This window comes from Somniosus microcephalus, chromosome 33 (genome assembly GCF_052327205.1).
Source record: "Somniosus microcephalus isolate GS21.2 chromosome 33, FLI_Smic_1.0, whole genome shotgun sequence".
Classification (NCBI taxonomy): Eukaryota; Metazoa; Chordata; class Chondrichthyes; order Squaliformes; family Somniosidae; genus Somniosus; species Somniosus microcephalus.
This window is the reverse complement of record NC_141019.1, coordinates 28,300,726-28,319,338: the sequence shown is the minus strand read 5'-3', so window position 1 is coordinate 28,319,338 and position 18,613 is coordinate 28,300,726. Positions and strand designations below refer to the sequence as shown.

At 45.1% G+C, this 18,613-nt stretch overlaps 1 protein-coding gene across 2 annotated transcripts in view; it reads left to right on the top strand.

Annotated features, from left to right (window-relative positions):
- The window catches only part of erbb3a (erb-b2 receptor tyrosine kinase 3a), a 174,458-nt gene extending 161,312 nt beyond the window's left edge, over positions 1-13,146 (top strand). For both annotated transcript variants that reach the window (XM_085972814.1, XM_085972815.1), the window contains exons 23-28: positions 1,698-1,844; positions 3,447-3,544; positions 7,297-7,458; positions 9,433-9,495; positions 11,457-11,742; positions 12,770-13,146. In XM_085972814.1, the coding sequence (XP_085828940.1) occupies positions 1,698-1,844; positions 3,447-3,544; positions 7,297-7,458; positions 9,433-9,495; positions 11,457-11,742; positions 12,770-13,062 (1,049 nt within the window). In that variant the 3' untranslated portion in view covers positions 13,063-13,146. The remainder of the gene's footprint in view (positions 1-1,697; positions 1,845-3,446; positions 3,545-7,296; positions 7,459-9,432; positions 9,496-11,456; positions 11,743-12,769) is intronic.
- The last annotated feature ends 5,467 nt before the right edge of the window (positions 13,147-18,613 follow it).

Genomic DNA, 18,613 nt, shown 5'->3' with positions numbered 1-18,613 from the left:
TCTCTGATATGACTGTACCCACTGCTCCTTCTAAGCGATTCCCTTGTGGAAGGAGTAAATGTGCTGGCTGACTGCACAGTTTCACTGACAACCTGCTGGGTGGCCCTGGACCTTCTTGTGCTGTGCACCGTGAGGGCCCTGTATCTGATTCTACCACGCCTGGTGCTGTTGTGGCTGACCGGTCCAGCCTGTTTTCTGGCACCTGTACTGTCCATTGTGCAGAGATGCTTAAGGGGCCGGCTGTGGCGCTGGATTCAGACCTTACCTCCTACATCCTCCGGGATCGGTGCAGCCGTGCTTGTGCTTGCCAAAGATGGTGATAGTAACGTAGGGTGTTGTGAGGTGCTGGCTTGCTCAGGTATACTGGCTGTGGCTGTCATCTCTTCTTCCAGTCTCAGGAATACACAAGAGAACAAAACTGACACCGTGCAGCCTACAATAATCACCTTTAAGCACAGCTTTCATTGCAATATGATGCTACTGAAGTTGAGTGTGTGACAGTCACTCAGTAGAGTATTGCAGGACATGAACGTTATGATGCTGGCTATAAGCTGATGGGACACGCCCGCCTTTGTCATCCCCCCACTCCCTCGATGCTCCCCCAGCCAACTGATTCCAGGGTGGCCTCCTTGGAGACAGTCAATGGCTTAAATTGCCTGGGACCACCTCCTGTATGGGAACGTTCTCTCCTATTCCAAGCTATCCTGTCCTGCAAGCAGATCAATAATAGAGATGTTAAAAGTACATAGGTATCAAAGGTACAGAGAGCAGTGATACAGGTGCACCTCATGGGCACACTGCATGCTACAAATTGAGGATTTGTGAAGCACCATTAAGAATGGTTGCTGTACACACAGGTTGCCCTTATTATCCTTATACATCGTAGGTGTTCCAATTCAGACAAAGCATTCCTTGCCCTGGTTTTATTACGGCTGGACTGTATCTAGATAACCTGGTCCAACTGCTTAGCATCTTCCAGCATTCAAGGATTAGACTGTTAGCAGAGAGGACTTCTTGTGCTTGTGTACATGGGCCAGGCCCCCATCATGTAGAGCAGTATTGGTGGCTCGCCGTAGCACATTTCTTGAGCCCTGACATCCTTTTGCTGGTCTCTTTCCAGTTCCTGTGGGCCCTGGACGCTGCATTCACACTTTCTGCCACCTTCCCCCATGTCTGCGGTACCAGGGGGACAGGGGAGGGGAATGGCCATCAGTCCCCTACAATGTCTCCCGGCCCTGACTCTTTCCATTCGGTAAAGCCTGGCTTTTCTTACTCTCTGGCCCTCAATTCCTCAGCATTGTTGCTTCGTTAACAGCTGCCCTGGCCTCTCCAGCGCAATTTCAGCTGTTTGAATGGCTCCTAATTGCAGTTCGCAGCCGGTTATGTGGATTATTGCTTCTTCTGGGTCATTGTGCAGGCACCAAAGCACCTATTTTACTGCACCTACTAAAATGAGGAAAATCCTGTGTAAAGCAGCTTCCTTTGAAACCCTCAAGTCCAAAGCAATTCTCAAGTTAACCCTTTAATTGCACCAACAGCAATTTCTAGGCTTATATGTCCAGCTTTGTGCATATTGCTATGGAAGTGACCTTGTACTACACTTGTACAGTAAATAGGAGGTAATGGATTTTATCAGATCATTTAACTGATTTCTAGCACTGGCTTCCCAGTTTTGAAATACTGTGTGCTTTTTCCAGGCGTCACTGTATGGGAGCTGATGACGTTTGGCAGTAAACCATATGAGGGAATTGCCGTTCGTGAAATCCCCAGTCTCTTGGAGAAAGGGGAACGCCTGCCACAGCCTCAGATCTGCACCATTGATGTCTACATGGTCATGGTGAAATGTAAGTACAGTATGTGACTAAAGATAACGTCGAAAGCAACTTGGGAGCACAGATTATAGGACTTTCTGTTTAATCGCCAGGGAGTGAGGGCCAGAGAATTGGATGTAAATAAGTGACAACCCCTGTACAGTGCAGTGGCATTTAGACAGTTCAATTGCCATCGATCTCCCTAATAGTTACTGAAGTGCAATGAAATATTCTGACACTGTTTTGTAATACGATTTAAGTTGTTCCAAAATGTTGGGACAGATCACTTTACAGAAAGTAGCCGTTTTAATCCAATTATTCATCTGCTTCCAGTTTTATTACTCAAACGAGGCAAGTAATCCAATTACTCTATTTAATTTAAATTCTGACGCCCCTCCTCTGTTGCCTTCGCAGCACTGGATGCCAGGAATGCAACATCATTCCTGATGCCCAGCCTTGTTAATATGGGGAACTATGTCAGATGACGTATTTCTATCAAGCAATCATTTGCATACACCCATCCAAATATGGGCGGGCATATTCAACATCCGCCGTTCCTGCCTGGAAAATCACGGAAGAGGCGGCAGATTCTGCGGAACAACTCCCCGTTACGTCCCCTCCATCCCGAATCTGCTCCAAAATGGGCAGTGAAAAGTAGAACATCTGGGCTCGAGTAGTTTCCACACACAAAAAGTAAGGAAGGCAAGTTGATGAGGCCCAGTCTCGTAACCAGCTAACACCGAGTTATGAGCAGAGTCGGGAGAAATCGAGTTGGGATCAGTTTATCTTTTACTTTAGGAATGATGTTGGCATGGAGCGGAGAGAATAACATTCATGGACACATTTGTGAAAGGGAAGTTGTCTATGGAGTATAAAGTCATATTGTAACTGGTGACTAAAAGAGAGAATGCATCGGAGTATATAGAACCAAGGTTTACATTATAGATTGTGAAATGTGCATTTAGGTTGCAAAGAATAGTTGAATCTTAACTGAATAATAAGTGTATTTAGCTAACCCCATCCAGTTACTGTAAAATGACATTCACATTCAGATAGCAATAACAAAATCAAGACATGATATCCTGAACAGGTTAGGAGGTAGGCTTCACTAAGAGCTGTTGTATTCTATGTAGGCTCTAATTAGACAGGTCAGAAAAGATTTACCAAGATAATATGTATTTTGTGTGTGTGTACAGTTACAAAGCCCTCTAATATTTTGTCCAGGTGGTTATTCTCCATATTTGCGCCTAGTCGGTGAGTATCAGCAGACTATTTCATTTATGAAGAGGATCATGGCCCATCCCATCCTCACATGAACAGCCATGATGGAAAACATGATGTGGATTCCGATAGACAGGCCTTTAAGCCTGAATAAAATTCCGTGCTGCCTTATTGAAACGCTGCTTCTGATTGTTGTTTCGTCCTCCTTTTCCCTCTCTCCTTGGACCCTAGTGTTTCAGACTTCTATGCTTTCGCCAAAAGATTCAGATTGTTTCCTGACTGCCTTCATTAGTCACAAGTGAGGATTTATTGCCCATGGCCTGCTCCTCTCTCAGCTTCCCTCTCTCCTGCTTTCCTCCCTCAATAAACAATTTAGGTACAACAAATGTGATTTTCTTCATTGTTCTAAAACAGGCTGGATGATCGACGAGGACAGTCGCCCAACGTTCAAAGAGCTTGGTGCAGAATTTTCTCGCATGGCCCGTGATCCGGCCAGATACTTAGTTATTGAGGTTTGTTCCCGTGAAGTCTCTTGAAACTGTTGAAACAAATTCTACAATATTCTGTGGCTAACTCGGAAATGTTGTATTTGAGGAGCTCTGAAAATAGAATTATTTCATAGAATTACATCGAATGTACAGCACAGAAACAGTCCATTCGGCCCAAGCAGTCCATGCCGGCGTTTATGCTCCACTCGAGCCTCCTCCCGTCTTTCCTCATCTAAATCTATCAGCATAACCCTCTATTTCCTTCTCCCTCATATGCTTATCTAGCCTCCCCTTAAATGCATCCATACTATTCACTTCAACCACTCCCTGTGGTAGCGAGTTCTACATTCTCCCCACTCTCTGGGTAAAGAAGTTTCTTTTGAATCCCCTATTGGATTTCTTGGTGACTATCTTATATTGATGGCTTCTAGTTTTGCTCTTCCCCACAAGTGGAAACACTCTCTCTGTATCCACTCTATCAAAACCTTTTAGAATTTTAAAGATCTTTATTAGGTCACTCCTCAACCTTTTTTCAAGAGAAAAGAGACCCAGCCTGTTCATCTTTTTTGTTATCTCATTAGATTCTAATCAAAATTCTAAATCATAGAATTATACTTGGGGGTTCAAGGTACCAGATCCTGGCTCCTACTATGGCTTAGCAGCTTTACCCGGTGAGCTGAACAATACAGACCTTGTAAAAGGGCCCAAGTTTGATCTCTGGCCTATTACCTAATCTCAGCGAAAGTTACAGTAGGGGACCTCAGTGCTCCTGAGTTAAGGAGAGGTTAATCAACGAGGGTTCCCACTTGTCATCCCTACCCAGAGACCCTTGCTGGGAGTTCATCTCTTACGGCAGTCGCGGTAAGACTCTTAGGCCTAGAAATTGGGGTGAGGCGCCAAACTGGCGCCAAGTTCGCCTGGGCGCAGATTTTTGCGCAGCGTTCGGAGCAGTAGCGATCGTCAGATATTCAGCCTCAGTGCCCCTAGAGGGAGACGGGGCGCGGCTCGAGGCGCTCCGTGTCCTTCTTAGGGCGCTGAAAGTGAATTTCGCAGCGCAACGTGCCGCAGCGCCACACGCTGCGGCACGGCACGCTGCGGTACTGCAGGCCTTCCTCCCATTGTTAAGGGGGAGGGGCCTGCAGCAGCACGAACCCCAATCGCGAGTGCCGGCAAAAGAGCCCGTCACCGTGGAGAAGTGCCGGGCTCTCTGGAAACAGCCGGCAATGCCGTGGGGGGGGGGTGGGATCTGGAGGCCGGGGACGGAGGTGCTGGCAGGCGGCTGCCGAAAAAAACCGGCCGCCCCGCACCTCCACCTTAACTTGCGCCTCTGCCGGCGCAGTAAGGCCCCGTGAACCGGGCGCGGGTAGCGAACGGCGCAACAGCAGCGTTCGCTACCAAATATCGCGATCGGGGCGCGAATGGGGCACTGCGCACACCGATGATGTCATCGGTGGTGGCGCAGCGCAACAGGCTAACGCCACCATTAGCGCCCCTGCTGAATATCGCGGGAGGCGCAGCCAGTGGCGCTACAGCCACTGGCTGCCTCTTTAGGCGCTAACAGGTGGCGCTACTCACCCAATTTCTCCCCTTTAGAATCCATAAATTCATGCTTTAAACTTGTAGTTTGAACTAAAATGTACCCACTATTAGGGGCAGGGGATCTTAAACAGTGGAGACGAGCAGACTGAGGGGAAAAGGGCAAAGGATAGCAATAGTTGGAGTTACAAAGGAGAGCTCAGTAGAGAACTGCCAGCCCAGGAGCCATCTTCCTCCTGTAGCCTCAGACTATACCCTATAACTTCGGCTCATATCACAAGAGTCTTGTTACAAACATTCAAGCATCTGCTATGAGGAAATGTAGCAGTCTGGATAGGAAGCTGGTTGATAGACAGGAAAAGAAGGATTAATGAGTGTTCCTTGGATTGGAGAAAGGTGGAAGTGGTGGACCTTAGGGGTCAGTGCTGGATCCACTGTTGTTCTATATATAGATGATTTTTACTTGGGCATAGGGAAGCACAATATTAAAATTTGTTGATGACACAATGGTATGGGGGAGGTTTGGCAAACAGTAAGGACTGTAAAAGACTTCAGGGGGAACATAGGCAGGTTAGTGAATGAACAGACGGGTGGCAGATGCAATTTAATACAGGGAAGTGTGAGGTAAGGCCTTTTCAGAAGAAAATCAAGGAACGGGAATATACACTCAATAGAAAGGGACCGAGGGGTGTGGCCAGGGACCGAGGGGTGTGGCCAGGGACCGAGGGGTGTGGCCAGGGACCGAGGGGTGTGGCCAGGGACCGAGGGGTGTGGCCAGGGACCGAGGGGTGTGGCCAGGGACCGAGGGGTGTGGCCAGGGACCGAGGGGTGTGGCCAGGGACCGAGGGGTGTGGCCAGGGACCGAGGGGTGGGGCCAGGGACCGGGGGGTGGGGCCAGGGACCGAGGGGTTCAAATACTTAATTCCGCGTAAGAGCAAATGCAGGTACATGTATATGGGCATTGTTTACAAGAAAAAAGAGGTAATGATACACTTATACAAGGCAATTATTAGGCCACAGATAGAGTACTGTGTGCATTTTTGGGTGCCCCATAATAGAAAGAGGATTAAAGTCATAGAGTGCGTACAGTGTAAATTCACCAGGATGATGCCAAGGATGAGAAACTAGTTACAAGGAAAGATTTGAGACACTGGGACTATTTCCATTAGAGCAGAGATGGCTAAGAGGAGATTTAATAGGGTTTTTTTTTAATGATGAAGGGTTTTGATAGGGTGAGTAGCAAAACACTATTTCCTCTGATTGTGGAATCAGTGATGAGGGGGGTCATCAATTTAAAATGATCACTAACAAAGTGAGCACTGGTGCTCGTAGAAATTCCTTTACACATAGGGTCGTTGGAGCATGGAATGCTTTGTCACAGGCAATAGTTGATGCAGAGACCGTTGCATACTATAGGGGAACAGCAGATAAATATTTGAAGAGGAAGATTTGGGGCTCTGGAGAAGAGAACAGGGCAGAGGGATTAGTTTTAGACTGCTCTAGCAAAGAATCAGCACAGGCACAATGGGCCGAATGGCTTCCCTCTGTGTTGTGAACGTCTCTGGTTCTATTTGTGCATGGATGTCACGTGAGGGCAGGATAAAGCTTGGTGCAATGCACCTTCATGATCAGATAGCCTGATGACACTCGCTGAATCAAGGATCGCTTAAGCGCGGTACCAGAGAGTGAGTGGCGCCCATGAAATCAATGTTTTAAACAATTACTGTTGCTGCTCCCTATTACAGTGCTAGTTTATGTCGATTTGCCACTGACTTCTTTTATTTAACAAAGTCAGAATTGAGACAACCACTAGCGTCAACATTAAAATGTTGCTTTGCATTATATATACACACAGTCGAGGTTCTTAACAATTTTTCATCTATTACAAACAACGATGCGCAGACAGTAACCAGAGGCAGTTTACTAGATGAGCCATTTTGAGCCTTTATATAAGAATAATAACATGACATCCCACAAGTCTTACAGATTGTTTTGGTTCCTTCAATATTTTGATTGTGGCAACTAAGGTGGACTGTTTTTCCAGGTTTTCCTATTTCCATTCTAATTTCCCAATCTACCCTTGTACAGGTTGAAGAGAGTTAGTTAACGCCTGGATTGCCTCCAGATTAGTATATTGGTGCTTATACTCTGATGATTTAACAGCATCTTTGGCCATTTGACCCTGCGCCTCTTTTATCGATAACCGGCTGTTTCCCTAACTTTTCTGTGTCTTCCCTTAGGGTGACGACCGGGCCAACAACACACACGTTAGTGAACAGAGGATTCTACACGAGTATGAGGAAGAACTCGTGGATTATGATGACCTAGATGAGGATTTGATGGCGACCATGTTGGATAACCCAACGTCTGTCGGAGTAAGATTGAGGATTGAATCCAGCAGGGTATGAAACAAGCTAATAAAAACCAAGGATTTTGTGGCGAGAGCATTTTTTTGGGGGCAATTGGTTCTTGACGTAAGAAAACTCACTAAGCACTTGGTGGAGTATAAAACAAGGCTTTAATCAACTGTTTCACAACCATGAGATTCTAGTTACATCACTAGTTCCTGGTTACAAAAACGTCTGGGGCAAGCTGGGCCCACGCCTGAGTATTTATACTCCTTGGACGGCGCCACCAGCTGGCCGCCCAGTGTTATTTCATGAGTCATTTCTTCATGAATGATGAGATTCATGACAGTTCTCTTCTTTCACCTACCCTAAATGTGGATGTCACAAGGCAGCTCAAACTGTTGAGCGTTTGCTGTGGTTTGAATCCCTGCCTGTCACTCAGACTATCTCATTTGGGTGTTTTTTTTCTTGGTTCATAGTCAAGCCAGCAAGTGGACTACAGGGAATCAAATGCACTTCCTGCCAGTTGATTGGGATGCTGAAGGAAGAAGTGTGGCAAGGGGGAGAGAGAGTAGATAAGACTCTCCACAAGGAGGGAGAAGCTGGGTGTTTTCATTTTGATTCCGGAAAACTCTCATCCGCCAGCCGGCTCCTGACATTTAGACCAATAAAACCAGCGGCAGAATCAAAGGCCCACGGAAAACTGTACGACTGCTACTGGGCTAGAGAGGCCAGATTTAGTAGTATAAACACAGGGAGCCAGCTCATGAACACTTGTCTCCCAGAATCGGAACTAAATGAGTACCAGTGTAAAAGCAGCTAAAGCGAATTTGAGGATAAGTCACCCTGTGTTGGTCTTTTTGCATCAACCAGTGGCCAGTTATGTAACAGGTTCGATACCTGACTCCAGGTTTCGGATGCAATAAAATCCTTTTTTACTTGTCAGTAACAATCAGTCATCAATGACCGGTGTTATTGAACGAGACTCCTACAAAGGACATATTTTCTGCAAGACAACAGATGCCACTTGTTTTTATCCTGTTAACCATTGTTCCATACCATGGCTAACTCTTAACATGGACACAAAAACAAGTCACGAATCTTACATCCTGTGTTTCAGCAAACAATTGAAACAGTGTCAACTGAAATAGTTCCTTGACACGTCAAACTCTAAAGCATCTTGGGAATGAACAACTTTAACCATTTCATTCAGTAAAAAGAAACCAAAGACTTTAATCATATGAGATTAAACCAAATCCCAATCCTACGTATATAGGTATACATGACAAGGGTATCTTACAATTGCAAAGCACAGAGCTGTAAGCCTGATCCCTCCTGTCACATTTAGGTGTGCTGATCAGAAAGTAACAGCGGGTTCCCGGATGGTTCAGCGGGTAACTGAACTACCAGGTACAGACCAGGAAGATGCTAGATTTGACAGCCCAGTTAGATGATCTCAGCTGGAGTAGCAGTCAGGGCTTGGCATCCTTGGGCTGGGGAGAGGGAAAATAAGCCAGGGTTCCTACTCCTGGTCACGATCCGATGACTCCCTGCTGATAAGTGTGTGTGAATATTGAGTGACATTAGGTTCAGCTGTGCTGGATTCCCCATACTCTGTGGTCAAATAGCACTCTAGGCTGGTATGTGAAAAACTGGCCACTTGAGTGAACATTGCCTGACACCAGTGGATCTGTACCATAGCATGAGTTGGTGCCTTCAGTATTGAAGGGGTGGGGGAAGAGACACCAATCTACTTCCAAAATGGTTAGTCGGCTATTCCCAAACTGACCTGGTTGTAACCCCAGCCCTAAAATGATACCTTGGGTTAGTCGTGTATAAATCCTTAACATGTTGATCGGAAATACCTTTCTTTGCAATTTTTCCTCTGCTAAATCACAGAGAGAGAAATTTCGAACCATTAAGAGTCTGTATGCTAATATCCCAAGGCCTGAGTGTTGGTTCATGACAGACTGCGAAGCTCTTGTCATTAAGTGCCACTTCAAATTTGTTTTCTGTCTCTTTTTGCAGAGTAACAGTTTGCCAGTGGGGTACATGCCAATGAATGGGATTGGCCCAGATGGCACTCGACAGGTAGGTACAGCATGAGGTTTATTCGGAGTCTCCGACGAACAGTGCCAAAAGTATCATTTCTTGACTGCACAAGAAAACCCATCAAAAAAGGCAGCTCTTAAAAATAATTAGGATCTTGCCGAATATTCTTGATCTTAGTATTTTAATGGACGTGTTTGGATGATCTTTCAGCGCCTAATTGTTTGAATATTTAGTATAGTTATTATAATTGTTAACCAACATAATAGATGTTTTTTAGTGTCAGTAGCAAGCACCAAGTAGTATTCTAATTTTTTTGAGTGAATTCTTTTTTCTGTAGAATCATAGAATAGTGCAGCACAGAAGGAGGCCATTCGGCCCATCGAGTCTGCGCCGGCTCTTTCGAAGAGCAATCCAATCAGTCCCACTGCCCCGCTCTTTCCCCATATCCCTGCAGTTTTTTCTCCTTCAAGTATTTATCCAATTCCCTTTTGAAGGCCACTATTGAATCTGTATCCACCATCCTATCAGGCAGTGCATTCCAAATCCTAACCACTTGCTGCGTAAATTTTTTTTTCCTCACGTTGCCACTGGTTCTCTTCCCAATCACCTTAAATCTGTGCCCTCTGGTTATCGACCCTTCAGTCGTTGGAAACAGTTTCTCTTTATTTACTCTATCTAAACCCTTCATGATTTTAAACACCTCTATCAAATCTCCTCTTAGCCTTCTCTGCACCAAGGAGAACAACCCCAGCTTCTCCAGTCTATCCACGTCACTGTATTTCCCTCATCCCTGGAACCATTCTAGTAAATCTCTTCTGTACTCTCTCCAAAGCCTTCATGTCCTTCCTAAAGTGTGGTGCCCAGAATTGGACCCAATACTCCAGCTCGGGCCGAACTATTGTTTTATACAGGTTTAGCATAACCTCCTGGTTTTTGTACTCTAGGCTTCTATTTATAAAGAAATATGCTTTATTAACTGCTTTGTTAACCTGTCCTACCACCTTCAAAGATTACCGGTGGTCTCACCAAACAGGTGAAACATATATAGCGCTAGAAAGAAGCATTCAGTTGAATCATAGAATGTTCCAGCACAAATGCGGGCCATTGCTCCTTGGGACTTGCTCCCGTTTACTCGACTGAACCTGGCTCCCCTTTCCCGAGAGCAGAATCATAGACTCGCATTTTATTGGTGTACGATGCTATTCTGGAGTACAGGTGATGAAGGCACTTATCCAGGTTTAGATGCAGAGTAGAGCTCACTGTCCACTGCCCAAAGAAGCTGTCCTGAGGGGGTTCCAACAGCAACATTTAAAATAAAAAGGGGACGTTTCTGAATTTGTGCTCTCATTGCAGAGTTTCGCGCAACAAAAACGTGTATCGGGAATTTGGTCATGAAGGACAGTGCTCCTGATTTGTGTGACCTGAACGATTCTCCATTCATTTTGGTCAGAAAAGACTGTGGGCTATGAATTGGGCACGCTGCCCGATACGCTCTCCCCTTGCATGAAGTTCTGCGACCGGAGCACGGAAAATGATCCCGAAAATGTGCTTAAAGGGGAACTTTAGTGTGAGTGTGAGTGGAACCAATAGTAACTACTTAGGTCTAAGCGAGTTCCACCTAGTTGAGGTGTGCGAGCAGATTGTCTGATGGTTCAGGGAGATTGTGTATAAGGGGGAAATAAGAGTATGAGAGAGAGAATATTACTTGGGGGAAAAAAGCACAGGGACATGTACTACATTTTTTTTAAACAAAGGCCTATGATGGTCTGTGAACAGATCTCCTAGGCCAGTGTCCACTTCACTGTTTAGTAGCTGAAATTAAGACTCTGAGAGAACAACAATGAAACCTAATAAATAGGGAAAAATGACCTGGGGCTCATGGAGTAAGTATTTACCCCTACCACAAAGAAATTCTTTAACCCATGCTAGCTGTAAGAGGAAGAACGTGTAGTTTACCAGGATACAGTGAGTTATAACAAAGTGACTTGTTCATTTATTAGGCTGGGATGAAGAATGGAGATCTGGGGTCAAAGCGCTCACTAAGGATACGGAATGAGTCCACGACTCGAACTATCTCGGAGTCCTCAGAGGGTCGAGGTACAGCATCCTCGCTTGATCTGTACGAAGAGATATCTTTGAACGGAACGCTGCAGCTCCGTGGCCACCGCTCGCGAGACAGCAGTGCACGCTTCTCCAATGGCACAAACATGATGATTTCCCCATCTGATGAAGCAGAGGTGGACATCAATGGCTATGTGATGCCAGAACAAAGAAGCTCTACGGCTGGTAAGTGTCAAATGTACACTCTTTGAGGACGATGGTTGCATTTTGACCACAAAAGTAAAAATAAAATGTTGTTTTTCAAGAATACTGAAAATGTTAAGACTTGTTCTATTAAAAAGGAACTAAATTGTCCCATTGAACTTTGGATCAGTGGTAGCATTCTCACCTCTGAGCCAGAAGTTTGTGGGTTCGAGTGTCACTCCAGGACCTGAGCACGTAACCTACGCTGACAATCTAGTGCAGTACCTCCGTACTGAGGGAGCGCTGCATTGTCTGATGTGCGTCTTTAGGATGAGATGTTAAACCAAAGCCTTGTCTACTTATTCCAGTGGGTGTTAAAGATCCCATGGCACTATTCGAAGAGCAAGGAGTTCACTTACTGTCTTGGCCAACATTCCTCCCTCAACCAACACCATCAGAAATGGGTTAACTGGTCTTTTATCTGATTTCCTGATTGTGGGATCGTGCTGTGTACAATTGGCTGTTGTATTTGCCTAGATAACAACAGTGACTAATTGGTTGCAAAGTGCTTTGAGGATGTGATAAGGTGCTACATAAGTGCAAGCTTGTTCTTTCATTTAATTGTAAGTCACACACTTTTCTTTCTCCACGACATATAATTGATACAGAAATCCTGCAGCATTGTAACTCCCCCCCCCAATGGTTCAGGAGGTAAACACAATTTCTGGTGTAGTACTGAGACATAAAGACCAGGAAAGTCCAAGGTTCAGTCCATGGCCTGTCCTGAGTTACCTGGTCTGCCCTGGGCCAGCGATGAGGGCCTCTAATTGGAGACATAAATCAGCCAGGATTTCCACTCTTGAATGCTACCCAGTGATGACTTCGGGAAACATCTGTGTGCCGAATTCAGATGAGGTCAGAATAGTGCTTGGCTGTAATGCCTCTCTGGTAGGATAGCCATGTCCAAGAAACTGAACCCCAGCACGAGCAGAGAAACGGAAGAAATAAAAATCTCCCAGCATCTTGTCATTTTTCTAGTGATTCACAAGTATTCCTGTTGTGTTTGCAGAGAGTCTGAAGCCTGCCAATGAAGTGGATCCCTTGAGCAATAAAGCCAGTGATGTGAACAATACCCAGTCACCCGAGAGTCAGAAGGAATCTGACTCAAAACCAAGTGATCACCAGGAATATGAGTACATGAACAAACGGGCCTACCTCAACGGCTGTGTGAGCGTCGTGCAGAACCCTGAATACCTGGATGACAGTACTGTGTTTGTTACTGATGGCGACATTCATGCCTTTGATAATCCAGACTACTGGCACAGCAGTCTCCCAGCAAAGTCAGAAATAAAGAGGACATAGAGGACCAGCTTCAGGATCCTATTTAGATAGCTGGCAACCCAACAAGTGAAAAGTTGATTTCTGAACTTTGGAAAGTAGGGGGGGAGGGTGGGGGTTGAGTGGGAGATCCTGGATTTCTGAATTAGAAGAGTTTACACTCTTAACTAGAGAGATCGGCTGCTTTACTGATGTCCCTTGTGTGTAATGCCATCCAGTTTGTGTCAGTACATGATTATCCATTCACCACCCATAATGCCCGTTCTCTCTCTTACTTACACACACACACCAGTAAATGTCCAGGAATAATGTTGTTGTATAGTAGACATGACATATGATAGAGTTGTGAGTAAACCAGATAATTGCCAAACACACGAATGAACGGTCTTCTTGCACCTTGTTGCATGGAGCATGGTGGAAACTGTCCAACTAGCCCCTACATTTAGCGAATGGGGGGCATTCCCATCTCCTGCCATTGATGTGCAGTGCTCAGGATGGAGGGGATGCTTTAATGCCTTGCCCTTTCAGTAGAAATTGTTCTGTGCTGTTGACTCATAACAAAACAGAGGGCCAACCCAAGTGTCTCCAGTGAAAGTGTGCCTTGGGCCTTGATATTAACTTGTTCATGGTGCTGTTGCTTGCAGCACATGCAGTTTTAGTAATCTGTCGGGGACTTTGGGAAGGAGGCTGGCCAGGCAAAACATAAAGCTGGGCGTGCAAACCCATTGCCTTTACCGACCACGCCATTGAACCATAGATTCCAATGGTGTATTCATTATCCAGCTGAAGAACCACCACCTGTCACTGTGTTAATATATGATGGCAATATTGTAGCATAAAAGGGAGCACTGATTCAGACAGTGTATTCAAGTGGGCGGAATGAAGTATAATTTTCTCCCCCTTCATAAGATTAGCACTCACGTGGGATACATGAAGATTGTGAGGCTCAAATTGAAAAACTTAATCAAGACCCATGAAGGCATTGACTGGCCTGTTCATTTGCCTCCGTGCTGAGCTACAACAGTTTGATGTTCTTGTTCAAGGCAGCTAAAGGATTGTGATTCGAGGTTAATGCCTGGAAATTGGGCACCAATATTCTTTTTCTGTAATTACTATTGCAATTGTTTATTATGTTTAAAAGTGCTCAGATCTTAAATGTATTTTTTCATAATCTTCGATTACGCTCATCCAAAGATGAAAGTGTAAAGGTAGAGGCCCTACCATATATGGAGGAGGGGGAAACATCAGGGGCAATTCTGGAACTTGAAGGGGGAATATAATACATGCCAAAAATTATTTGGGGGGAGGTGGGGGTGGAAAGAGAGATGTACCCTCATCCCCACCCTAAACTAGTGGTTGTGCTCAAACTATCAGTCAGGAAGGGCCATTTGTATTCCTACTGGAGCAGCCTGGCCCTTTCCGTTAGCCGTGCATGTTGTGAAATTGTGTGCAGCGCTGGAAGATGGGAGCGTGTCAGAGTTTTCAAGGAAGTTTCAGAAAAACTTCACAAAATATTCCAAAATCAAAGACACTGAAAGTGAATGGAGACGTGGGCCTATAGAATCCAGTGGAACAAATGGGTCCCTTGCCAGATTTGGTAAGAGTTTTGGTGGTCTGGCCCGTGAACCAAAAATGAGCCTGAGTGTCTACAAAATAAAAGCCTAGAACAAAGAGTCATTGAGCTAGCACTCCATGGCATATCATGGGTGGGCAGAAGTCCAAATCGGGATCTTCAATAGCTTATTTTGATCTCCAAAGATTTCAATCGGATCGGGCATTTAAAAAAAATTCGTTCACGGGATGTGGGCGTCGCTGGCAAGGCCAGCATTTATTGCCCATCCCTAATTGCCCTCGAGAAGGCGGTGGTGAGCCGCCTTCTTGAATCGCTGCAGTCCGTGTGGTGAAGTTCCTCCCACAGTGCTGTTAGGGAGTACCAGGATTTTGACCCAGCGACGATGAAGGAATGGCGATATATTTCCAAGTCAGGATGGTGTGTGACTTGGAGGGGAACTTGGAGGTGATGGTGTCCCCACGTGCCTGCTGCCCTTGTCCTTCTAGGTGGTAGAGATTGCGGGTTTGGAAGATGCTGTCGAAGAAGCCTTGGCGAGTTGCTGCAGTGCATCTTGTAGATGGTACACACTGCATGTCCAAACCTTTAATGGATGTGATTCCACAGTTGCCATTGACTTCCACATTTGTTTAATAATAAGTAGTAAGAAAGCTGATTTGCTCCTTAAATTATCTTCCATTTGAGCATGGTATTTCTGAAGAACTCATTAATGGAAGCCACCATATTATATTGTGGAGTGCCTTCACTCACTTCCCCCACCCCAACAAAATGTCCTCCACTATTGTATCTAATATCATGAGGAACTGCAGTGAGAGAAATTCTACATTTTTATATGTATATAAATACAGAGCCGGGATACTTGAAGATAATGATGTGTGATCAATAGTTTGAGTAAGTAACCCTGATGGGGACTAAAGATCACAGGGCACTGATCTGAGGACCTATTGTGGATATTTGTAGAGTTTCATGAATTAAGTTCTATACTGTTTTTTCTTGCCTTTCTCAAATGAAGCAGCAGTGACATGTATACGAGCCAATTAACGTCAGATTCCTTTTGGTGTTACTTGACAGAGAAAGACTACTACCAAAATTCACTGGTCTGGTCTGATCAGGTGCAATTTTTTAATTTAGTACCCATCTATGGGTCTTTGATATAATCAAATTTTTATATGTATATAGATATATATATATTTTCCTCTCATTAAGGCTTTGGGGTATGGTTCCCTCCAGTAACACACAAATAACCATTCTTCATGTGTAAGAAAAGGGGGCGATTATTGATCGACTATTCTACAATCACACCCTCACCTAATCCTGTCCTCACCCAGTGTGTCTCACTTGTGCATGCACCAGCAAAGAGGGGGGGAGGGGGGTCACTGGATGGCAATAAGCAGTGAGAAACCTGGCATGTTTCCTTATCCACTCCCCATCCCAGGGCTGCTGGTGCTCTTGCTGGGATCAGCGAATTCAGCACAGTGCAGGAATCAAGTCTGGGTCTTGTGGTCTGCATGACTTAGACTTAGTGTGGGTAGTGGAGTGGGCCCAGGGGCCGTGTAGCCTGGTTCTGCTCCTACTGTGTTCTAATTCTGTGTTAGATTTCAGGAGATGGTTTTATTCCTGTTCCTGGCTGGGGTGGAGATCGCCTTTACAGAAGGTAAGTACTGTAGAAAATATAGGGACAGAGTGATCTCCTGGAAGAATTTCGATCGCCTAGATGGGTCGGAGAGGAGTTTCCCAGATTTTTTTCTCCCAAATTGGCCATGGGGTCTTTTATCTGGTTTTTCGCCTCTCCTGGGAGATCACATGGGTTTGGGTGGATGCAGAGTGATAGAAGATTTGAGGTTAGGATCAGATCAGCCATGATCTTATTGAATGGTGGAGCAGGCTCGAGGGGCCGATTGGCCTGCTCCTGCTCCTATTTCTTATGTTATTATGTTCAACAGAAGGTGCCTTTATCCACCCAACTGTTGAGGAAGCTAAATTCTTTTCTGTTAACCTCTGCTCCTCCCATTCTCTCCTGAAGGGGCTGACTGTTGCTTAGCGGGGACAGTTACAGCCCTCAGCATCTCACTCAAGCGTCCCTTCTTCATGTGTGAGTATAGGCAATGAGCAGGCGCAAGACGAAATCAGCCAGGGTTCCCATTCCTAATCACGATCTGTGCCTCCGGCTGGAAAGTGTGTGTATAAAGGCACTATATAAATACAAGTGTGTGTGTGTATGTCGGGTGCCGACATGATTGGGCTCAGCTTTGATTATCCCCATGGTTGAATAGCACACTGATAATGCCTGGACTAGCAGATGAAGAATGGCTGCTAGAGTGAGATACTGAAGGGCAGCTAGGCAGTGCCTTCGGGAAAGGAGGGGAGAAAATTGGAGACGGGAATTTAAAAATAGAGTGCCTTTACTCTGTTGTTGCTCGCAGTTCTGTAACATGTTCCAGAGGGTTTAGTGCCGAATTAACCCCGTGATTACTTAAAAACCCATTGTGTCTTGAAGTACACAAACATGTTCTAATACCTACAGGACTGACGCATTTTCATTTTCTGAGACTACAGTGCTTAATATATTAAGTGGATTGGGATGAAGAACACAGCAATAAAATAAACTTTTTAATTAATGTTCTATTTTTTAAAGATTTATCAGGATTGAAGTGATTATGTTTTTCAGAGTATGAGTTCGTGACCGAAGAGTTGCTGAGTATTAAATACAAAAAATGATTGTAGTGTAAAATGGGGGAGACAGGTAGATTACCTCTTCCTTGTATACATCCATAAGGATAGTTTCTTAATTTCTGTTGTGTACTTAATGCTGTTTTTATACAATCTTAAGGGATTGGTTGGAAACTCTGGAGTGTTCAGCCCCTTGATGAGTGAAATTAAAATAAATGTTTGTTTAAAAAAAAAATCAGCACTAGTCTTCTGAGACGAGAACTCTTAAAAATCATTTTGATCAAGCATGTGTGTTTTTTCCCATGTTTTTTCTTGCTAATCTTTCTTGACTCTGCGGAGCAGGAGTGAATTGAACAGGTGTAAAGTCGCACCAGAAGGATAAGATTTTAACCCTACTCACTCAGCAGAAATCAGGCGGGCGGGCAGGCAGTTAAAATCGCCCCGGGTCTTGCCTGCCTGAAAGCCACCATGATCACAACATCTGCAATTTTAACCTGCTCTCCTGAGCAGGCAGCAAAGACGCGCGCCCGGAGCCAACGGGGTCCTTCTGTACATAGGCACGTTGCGGCCCGATGACATCATTGAGACACGACTAATTTTAACTCGGGCCTGAGCGGGGAATCCGCCTGGAGTTAAAATCGGGGCCTATCGCAGCATAGGTTAGGCGGGGCAGTCTGACATTGCCCTTTTCCTTTTCTACTCTACGCCAAGATCCCCTTTTCTCTTTCAACTCTACTGAGCTTAAAAGGGTTAAATTAAGCCTTGCCCAATAAACAATGATGAGGACAGGTTGCATGAATCTGGAATAAAAACAGAAAATGCTGGAAACACTCAGCAGGCCAGGCAGCATCTGTGGAGAGAGAAACCGAGTTAATGTTTCAGCTCGATGGCCTTTCGTCAGAACTTGAATATGTTACAGATGTACCAGGTTTTAAGCAAGTACAGGGGCAGGGAAAGGGTGTAGGGGAGGAAAGAACAAAAGGGAAGGGCTGTGAGAGGGTGGACGGCAGGCATGATTAAATGACCAGCACCTGCTGTCTGGAAAAAATGGGAGCAGTGGTTATGATCTGAAATTGTCGAGCTTGATGTTGAGTCCAGAAGGTTGTAAAGTGCCCAATCGAAAGACATAAACTTGGCTTGTATTCCCTTGAGTTTAGATGGTTGAGAGGCGATCTAATCGAGGTGTTTAACATGATAAAGGGATTCGATAGGATAGATACAGAGAAACAATTTCCTGTGGTGGGGAATCCAGAACAAGGGGGCACAATCTTAAAATTAGAGCCAGACCATTCAGGAGTGAAATCGGGAAGCAATTCGTCACATAAAGGGTAGTGG